This window comes from Vespa crabro, chromosome 4 (genome assembly GCF_910589235.1).
Source record: "Vespa crabro chromosome 4, iyVesCrab1.2, whole genome shotgun sequence".
Classification (NCBI taxonomy): Eukaryota; Metazoa; Arthropoda; class Insecta; order Hymenoptera; family Vespidae; genus Vespa; species Vespa crabro.
Window position 1 is genome coordinate 6833287 of NC_060958.1, and position 10000 is coordinate 6843286.

Consider the following 10000-nt stretch of genomic DNA (forward strand, 5'->3'; position numbering starts at 1 on the left):
TGACATTTATAATAAACCTATTAAAACTTCGATATTAGTCTCGGGAGTATGATCCAGTGATCATATCGTGAATATAGAGTATCGTTCAATTTGGCACTCCTTTTTTGTCGAAAGAGAAAAAAGAAAAAAAAAGCGAAAAAAGATGATATCTTCTTTGAACTGTGATGCCACGATGAAAAAAAATCTCAATCTGGCAAACCCACGTCAACCGTTGGACACACCTTATGTTTGTTTTTTCATTAGTCTTACATTAGTATCTCCACCCTATTGTTATCGGTTAGAAAATTTATCAAGATATATATATATATATATTTTATATATATATATATATATATATATATCTTATTCTATTTCGATCGGTGAGATTATAAAAATTATCGTCAAGGGATAAAATCGATTTTGCAAATTAATTTAATGCTTATGCATTTTTGCATCATTGATATTAAAACGATAGAAACGATAGAAATGTTTCATTAATGAACGTTTACGCTCATTATGAAAAAAGAAAAAAAAAAAGAAAAAAAAGAGAACATGATTAAGTCACAAATTAATTTTTATATTAGCAAAATGATTGGACGTCGCTTGGATTGAACTTTATTCGATTAGAATGTAAAATCCATTTGACCTACGACACATGATTCATGACTTATTATAGGATTCAAAAAGCCAACCCCTTTCAACCTTATCCACCCACTCATCATGGTGATAGTCAAGAGTTCTCGAGTGCTCCATGAGATATTGCTTACATTACATTTGTAACATTAAATTTCTAATGTTGGTATAAAAATATCTTAGGGCCACTAATAAAATTATGTGTATATATATATATGTATGTATGTACATATGTATGTATGTGGTTCTATTATTTCTAAAAATTTTTTATGGAAAAATATCGAAATCGAACGAAACTATTTGACGATTATAGAAAATTTTTATTTTTCATTTCTTCTTTTTTTTTTGTATTTTTTTATTATCCTTTTTTTCCTATGAAAATCTTTTTCTCTTTCTTCCTCTCTCTTTTTTTTTCTTTTAGCTCCTTTGAAAATATTCATTTTATATGATACGATTGGATCTTAAATAATTTCGATTCATTCCCGATTGATAATATTAACAACGATGAAAAAACAAATCCGATAAAGTATTTTATTTTTTTTTTGTATAATATCGTACAATTATACAAAAATTCATATATATATATATAGATGATAGATACTTCGTTGATTCGCGTTGTGAATGTGAATTGTAGCTTGGCGAAATCAAAAGAGGAAAGCTTGTTATATTCAAGACATGAAACATTACTATTGCGAATATCAATGTCTCTCAACTTGTTTGAATCCACTGCGTTTAAAATAGCATCAATCGACTCTTTTTTCATAACGTTTATTTATAAACGTTGAGAAAAACTTTTTCTTTAGACGAATCTTTCAATTTTTATTTAAATCCAAATGTACATATTTACTATATAAATGCATGTATGTGTGTGTGTGTGTATGTATTTATATACAATACCAATGAAACTTTTCGATCATTTTTTTTCTCTTTTATTATTATACTTGAACGTTCACGTGAATGGAATATTGGAAAAATAAAAGATGTTTCATATCTTCAATACGTACATATACTTTTAAATCTGAAACTTTAAATACACGTAATTGTGAGAAATTACGGCATATTAATTATTAACAATATGAAAGAGATATAATCGTTATATAACATATATTATATTTCGATAAAATTAACTAATCAATTTTTACTTTGTCCATGGATTATAAATTTTTAAAGTTAACGAGTTCTATTCATATACGATTATATATAAAAAGGGGAAATATAAAAAAGTTCTTCTGATGATATTAAAAATCTCTTTTTCAAGATTTTTCAGATTAATTTTTTTTTCTTTCCGTTTGAGAATGTAAAATTACATGCTTAATTAGAAAAATCTGATAAGTTTCGAAAAAGAGTAATTGATTTTTAAAATCGCTTAAGAACTTTTGATCGATCATTCTACTTTTTCTTCCATATAAATTGATATCTCTGTGTATATATATATATATGTGTGTGTGTAAACTATATAAAAACATTGAAGGATTACCGTGATCGTTAGAATTAGAAATTGTATAATCGATAGTAACGATAATAATGTAAAGTATTAATGGGGGTTAAACAAAGGGAATCGAACTTGAATTTCAGCGAAAACTGTTTATAGTTGAAACGCATTAAATCGAACTTTGACTTGGGGATACAGAAATTTACGAAAGTATGTATACATACATTGATATATATATATATATATCCATGTGATACGTGACCTCTTTCAGATGATATGGTGCAACGAAAGCCCAGAAGTGTGCATCAGTGGCTTCGCGAATCCACTTGTCGTAAATCCGCCAGATAAGGGTGAGATTTATTCGAGTATGGGATGATGCAGTCATAGTACTTTCTCTCTCTCTCTCTCTCTCTCTCTCTCTCTCTCTCTCTCTCTCTCTGTCTCTGTCTCTGTCTCTATTTCTGTCTCTCTCTTTCTCTCTCTCTCTCTCTCTGTTTCTGTTTCTATCTGTCTCTCTCTCTCTCTCTTTCCTCCTCTCTGTCTCTCTTTCTGTCTCTCTCTTTTTCATCAAATTCTCATTGAACGACGTTCGTTAAAAAAAAAAAAAAAAGAGAATTCAAACTAAAAAGTTCTCTAATCGTAAATCTCCTTATTTCCTCGAACAGTTTACGTGTAACAGTATTCCATGAAATTATGTGTAATCTCATTAAAAGAAACGAACAGTAAAATAAAAAAAAAAGATAAAAAATAAAAGAAGAAATAAAATAAAATAAAATAAAAAATAAGATACGCATTAAGTATATTAGAACGTAAAAGATAGAAAAGGAGAAATAAGTTCATCCGATCACATGGTACCCACACAATTTTCCTTTTACCCTCGTAAAAATCACTTTTATCTTAGCCATTATATTTTCGTTACATGACGATACAGACGGCGCTTTAATACTCCTTATCGGGAAAATATTTTCGTTTGCGTTGCAAAGTAACGGTGAAAATAGAGAGAGAAAGAAAAAGAGAGAGAGAGAGAGAGAGAGAGAAAGAAAAAGAGAGAGAGAGAGAGAAAGAGAGAGAGAGAGAGAGAGGAATACCTTGAATATTTCCCAAGGTGTTTGTCCTCTCAGTTCTCTTGATATCGAACGCTGACTTGGGAAAGACGACATCGAAATTCATGTTCTAGGAAAGATCGTAAATAAACTGTCATATTGAAAATTGGCACATACATGCATGCATACATACATATATATGTATGTATTTATGTATGTACGTATGTATATGTATATACCATCATCGTTCGTCTTCTTTTCGCCTTATATTTCTTTCTTTCCATCACCTATTTCTCTTTCGATCGTTTAAGGATAATAAGGGTGACCTCGTACAATGTTGTTGACCAATAAAGCACAATCTCATCGTCTCGTTATTGAAGAAAAAAAGGAAAAAAAAAGAAAAAAAGAAAAGAAGGGAAAAAAGGTACTTGATTTCGGTCAAGGAACTTTATTTTTTTTTTTCCCCTTTAATAACGTTAGAAGGGATTATCCTACGGTCTTCTTATTATTTCTTCTTCCTCTTCTTCTTCTTCTTTCATATCTTAAATCCGAGCCAGTATATAAATAAATACATATGGTATGATATGAAACAGGACGTTGATCCATATCTACGGTAACTTGCATTTATCGTTTCACCCAATTTTTCAATGTATTCGTGCAATTCCGTATCCGACATTTAAGCTACGAGGAAGTTATTTAATGCGTTCTCGTAAACTATGCTTAGCAGGATGTCGTCGTTAAAACAGATAGAGATGGAAAGAGAAAGAGAGAGAGAGAGAGAGAGAGAGAGAAAGAGGGTGGGTGAGAAGGAGAAAACAAACATGGCGTTAATTAAATGATGACGTATGTAGTTCTCTCAGTAGATCGAATTAATTGCCATTTAGATGGTACCCTAAATGAGTCGATCAATACATAGGAATATTTTGTTGTTTGTTTCTTATCGTGGTCTTTTTTGTCTTACCATGCAATTTTCACGTTAACACAATTTATGCAAATCGCGGAATATGATATTTCTTTTTCGACAATTTTCTTATATCGTTTCATCGATTAAACATATTTTACAAATTTTAAAACCTACTATATCATATATTATGTTTTACAAATTGTAAAGAATATATATATACATATATATATATATATACATATATATATATATATATAAATATATATATATATACACATATGTGCATATTTGCGTGTGTATATAAATATAACTTTAAAAAAAGACAATTAATCGATAACTGATAACTAATGACTGATAACTTTGAAAAAGTTTTAAGAGAAAATGTCCTTGAACGTCATGTCATCGTTGGTGATCAATGTGCTAATTGATTCGCTTCGTAAAGTGTCATCTCTTAATTAATATCCAAGAGAGAGAGAAAGAGAGAGAGAGAGAGAGAGAGAGAGAGAGAGAGAGAATGAGAGAGAGAGTGAGAGAGTGAGATAACAAAGGCGCGGTAACATCCTAACACAACATACTTATTGCCTGTACCAATATCTTCATAGTGAAAAAGAAATCAAAACGAGAATTCACTTACTTTCTCTCTTTCTTCTACTCTCTCTTTCTCTCTCTCTCTCTCTCTCTCTTTCTCTCTCTCTCTCTCTTTCTTTCTTGCTCGTTAACTGTACTCAAATAATAATGAGGTGAAAGAAATATAGGAATTTGCGGTCACACCTTGTGTTATACTATGTCGCAGTTTGCCTGAATAAACGTGCGCCAGGAAAATTATGGAATTCCAGGAAATATTGTGCGAGGAGATGCAATTAAAAAATATACGCAACTAATTTTTGATGTATTAATCTTTCTCAAGAGAAAATTAATCCCTACTGTAATCTTATATATTATATATTATATTATATTTTTTATGTTTTGTTCTAATAAAAATAATATGATTTAAAAATATATAATAATCATTAAAACAACTTAACGCTCAATCTGTTTATATATTATATATATATATATATATATATATATATATATATATATATATATATATATATAATATATACACACACATATATGTATATGTATACAATACACCCACATATTTCGAGAAAATTACAAAAAAGAAAATGTCATAACGATCTAAACAAGAAGCAATTAATTTCATTTTGGTATCAACATTTCCTTGCTAATAAATTGAACTAATCATGATATTAGATTACTGGGGAAAATATACCGACAGGCTATTATCTCCAACGAGCTAACGAAAAAATTGCCCAATTTTTTATTTCAAATATTTTTTTATTGTTATTATAAATTAAGAAAATCAAAAGACAAAGGAAAAGAATGAGAAAATTGCTTTATCACAATAGCTCGATAGAAAGAAAATCTATATTCCATAGAAACTATTTCAAAATGTTGCGAGAAATTATTAGGTATTTGTCTGTTTTTTTTTCTCTTTCCTTTATTTTTTCTTTTTTAGATATATCAAATTATTTCACAATTATTTTTTAAAATGAAATATTTTGTTCGAATTATTAGAGTGTATATTTTTTGAACGATGAGATCGATTAAAAAGAAAAAATTAAATAAATAAATAAATAACAAAAAATAAATAAAACGAAATTTCTTCAATGAACGACAAAATATATCAATATATGCTATGCTTTCTGTAAAATCTAACGTTCTAACGTTTCTCCCTTCCTCCGTTTGTTTTTCTTATCCTTTTTTTCTTTTTTAATTTTACCCTTTGTGTGTTTTATTTACGAACATCTCTTGTAATGAGAAAGTATAATCGAACCACAAGTATTATTGCATCATGTCGATATGAAGTAAATAGCATTGCAAATAATGAAACATATAGATAATATCTTGGTGACGTTCGTTGTATGTATCTTGAAATTCTTATTGCTATTCTGTCTTCCCTAGAAATATCCTTGTCAGGATAAGAGAATATCGAGCGTATGATAAGGAAAAAAAAGAGCTTATTGAAAACATATTACGTGATCCTTATTGATTATCTTGTTGGTTCAAGGTTCGACGATAAAAAGAGAAAAATATACATATATATATATATATATAAAGAGAGAAAGAGAGATGGCAACTTAGATCGATCATGATCTTTATTATCGATCGATCGATCGATCGATAAGAATCGAAAGATTTAAGTATAAAGAGTAGTTCTCAAAGAAATAGCGAGTTTCTTCTAACTGATCACCACGGAGAGATCACTCTCATCGGGGGACTCATTAAACCAATACTTTAAGTCGATTTTTAAAACTAATGTAAGTGGAATAATAAATCGTAGAGATCAATATAACTTGACATTCTCTCTTACATTTCTTTTCTTTTCTTTTTTCTTTCTTCTTAATTCTTTCTTTTCTCATTCCTTCCTTTCTATTTTTTTTTCACGCACTTCGCTTTCTCTTTTTTCTCTCTCCCTTTTCAACTTGAAAAAAAAAAAGAAAAAAAGAAAAACAAGAAAAAAAATCAAAATTAAACGCGATTAAATATCATATCGATGATATTTCTACAACAATGAATTAATTTCATCGTATTTAAGATAATCTAATGTATTTCGTCTAATGGTAATTCATTGTTGTTAAAGCACATAAAGGAACACGTTAATACGTACATATGTATATAGTTTGAAACATAGGTAGATATATATATATATATGCAAATGCAAATATCTGTTCTGATCAGTTGCTAGAAATCCATTGTGACAAATAATTAGATTCTCTCACGTCGTTTGAGTGAAATATTAAGCTTGGTATTTCTCTTAATACTATGATAACAAAAAGGAAAACGTTGAAGTAAGTAAGTGGGATACTTAGCGATGGATTCTAATCTTTTTAAAAGCTTCTATGTAAAAAAAAAAAAGGCATTTGATGAGAAAAGAGAAAGAGAGAGAAAAAAGATGTATCGTTCAAGGAAAATATTTATCCCTCATCCTTTCATCTTCTTATGCACTTAACAAGATCGTTCATAACAAACGAAAAGTAATGGCAATCGTTTAATTAGATCGACGTTCTCGAAAAATATTACAAATGATAGAAAATGAGTGAAATCATTGATTCGTATGACATTACGACGGGAAATAAAAGGGTTAGGTGGATAAAAAATTCTTCGATGATTTTCAAAAATCAATTACTATTTTTTTTTTTTCTTTTTCATTTTGTAGACTCTACAATGTAATTTTAATTAGACATGCAGTTTTATGTGCTATCCTTGTAATTTTATAATCTGCAAAAAAAGAAAATAAAGAAAAAGAAAATTAGCTTTAAAATGTCCAATTGATCTTCGACGTAAATCCAATCGTCTCGTAAAAGAGTATAATACATTTTTGAACTGATCTAGAAAATTTAAGCTCGACTAAATATTATTTTATTAATATCTTGTTCGCTCGGAGATTTCTCGTTAATCGGAACGAAGGTTGCCGAGGGGGAGGGGGTAGAGAGGGCAAGAGTATGGATTTTTAGTGGGTCTAAATAAAAGAAGAGACAAACAAAAAAAAAGAAAAGAAAAGAAGAAAAGGAAAGAAAAAAAAAATTGTCATTCTGACGACACTTTTTACGACTGTTCCGTCGGACAGATTACAAATCCAAAGACAAATATTTTCTCTTTTAATGCGTGCGAACGTTTAAACGATCCATCCTGTTAGGCTGCTTGCTATGATTGAATCGTGTAAATGAATCTTCGATTATTATTAATACCGTACTATGTCGTTCGTTAAAATATCTCTTTTTGCACGTAATAACGTAGATGCAAACATCTGCGTGTTACATGAAAAACAAAGGAAAAAAAAAAATAGAAAAGGGTGGCTCGAAGAAAAAAAAATCGATAAATTTTTCCATATTCCCCTCCCTCGCACCTCACAACTCCTTTTTCTTTTTAATGAAACATCGTTCCATGAACGACAGTTTTGATTCAGATCTTTCTGAATTATTCATTGTTAGTCGTACTCGGAAATAAGTTCTTCTTTTTTTCTCTCTCTCCTTCTCTCGCTTTTTTTTCTTTTCCTTTCGTTTATTTATTTTTTTTTTTTTATATAGTAACACGATACATATATTTTTTTTTATATAAATTATCAATCTCAATTGTAGAATTATTGAGTATTAATAAAAATTCATTTTCAGACAATTAAATGTTTCCAGCGTTTAATATTTAACTCTATACGTTGTCGTTCAAACGAATTAATCGGAGAAATTGAATATTTATTAATCAATGTCGTTTCATCTTTTGACGAACGAACTTATAAATCAGGTGTTTCATTTTTTTTTTCTTTTTTTTTTCTTTGCAACTCACGTTAAACGATAGAAATTACGAATTATAATTGTTTTGTTAAAAAAAAAAAAAAAAAGAAAAAAAAAAAATAGAAAGAAAGAAAAAAAGGAAAAAAGAAAGAAAGAAAGAAAAAAAGAAAGCAAGAAATATTCCTTTTTATTTATTTTTTTCTCTTAGAATATCGCGTGTTGCCAATTGTGCGAGCTTGTTAATGCGAAGATGAAAATGTTTAATCAAGTTAATGTGTCTGACCATGTTCGAGTCATTACCACTGTGTCGCGCCCTTCAAATGAAAGCGAGAATGAGTTAAAGTAATCGGAACCATATGAATATACATATGTACGACACATACGAGACATTAATTTAATATGTGATATCGTAACATACACCAAAAGTTGTAAACGATGATATATGACTGACGCCGAGCGTAGGCAGATCAACAAGTTGTTTGAACAAACCTTGTTGTCGTAATATTAACGTAAAAAACTCGAAGATTTTGTTGTCTGATTGTGAAAAGATAATTTAAAATTAGCATATTTCGTTCCAAGTCTTACTAAATTCAAATTAAGTTTATTTATGTATTTTTTTCTTCTTCTTTTTTTTTTCTTCTTTTTTACTTTTATAAATAATTTAAGAAATTAAACGATAAAATATTTTTCTTCTTATTCGATAATGAAAATATTAGATGATGTGTGTGTATGTGTGTGTGTGTGTTCATGCGTGTGTGGACGCGTGCATATAAAATACTGTTGTTGTTTATTTAGATAGGAAATATAGAAAAATATTTCATAATAAACAAATTACTCTCTTACGGCGTTATTTATTTAGATATAAAATATCAAACGTTTTCGTACGAGAGCAAAAAAGATACTACAATATTATTTATTTAGATATAAAATGTCGAATGTTATCAAATTTGAAAAAAAAAAAAAGAAAAAAGAAAAAAAAGAAAATATTACAATTTTATTTCTTTTGATATAAAATATCGAACGTTTTCAAAACAAAAAAGAAAAAAAATACTATAACGTTGTTTATTTAGATATGAAATATCAAAATCCATTTCAATAAAAAAAGAAAAAAAACAATAGTGTGAATTATTTATTTAGATATAATTTATCAAGCATTTTTTTCAATTCTAAAAATTACCAATGTTATTTGTATTCAATTGATCAATTTAATATAATAATTAACGATATAGAAAATTTGTCGCATGTTGCTTGTCCATCGGCATTTAAGCTTTTTTATCAGGCACGAATTTCATGAATATACATTAGAAACGTAAGACCAGCGATTCGACAAACAATTTTCTTAGGATTAGCATTCCAAATCTTGATGCGTCGCGTCAAGTCACGTCACGTCACGTCACGTCACGTCACGTCACGACATTTTACAACTTTTTAATTGAAAAAGATCAATTCTTCATTTACATTTTCGTAGCAGTCAAAGATATTAAATACGTCGTCACGACGTTGGAATCGAATTATAATTAGATGCAAATTTGTTCGATGAGAAATATAAAGAAGAAAAGGAAGAAGAATAAGAAGAAAAAATAAAAAGAAAAAGAAAAAAAACAGGAAACGTCGATTGGTAATCATCAATAATTATGACATGTTCGTTAAATTCATAAATTATGACGTTCAATATTTATTGTACGCAGTCCATCTTTCGTTTTAAATAATATAT

The 10000-nt window shown here is 28.6% G+C and overlaps 1 protein-coding gene and 1 long non-coding RNA gene across 8 annotated transcripts in view; one reads left to right on the forward strand and one right to left on the reverse strand.

Moving 5' to 3' along the window:
- Positions 1–10000, reverse strand: part of LOC124423722 (parathyroid hormone/parathyroid hormone-related peptide receptor-like) — a 23422-nt gene that overhangs the window by 9456 nt on the left and 3966 nt on the right. The window contains exon 1 of one of the 7 annotated variants that reach the window (XM_046961798.1): positions 2307–2497. The exons of 4 other annotated variants lie outside the window; for them this stretch is intronic. In XM_046961798.1, coding sequence (XP_046817754.1) covers positions 2307–2429 — 123 coding nt within the window. In that variant the 5' untranslated portion in view covers positions 2430–2497. Of the gene's footprint in view, positions 1–2306; positions 2501–10000 lie in introns of those variants that run through there. 2 more of the 7 variants (XM_046961799.1, XM_046961802.1) reach the window with 2 other exon arrangements.
- LOC124423730 overlaps positions 5136–10000 on the forward strand; it is a 5789-nt gene continuing 924 nt past the window's right edge. The window contains exon 1 of the long non-coding RNA XR_006942148.1: positions 5136–6315. This is a non-coding gene — a long non-coding RNA (uncharacterized LOC124423730). The remainder of the gene's footprint in view (positions 6316–10000) is intronic.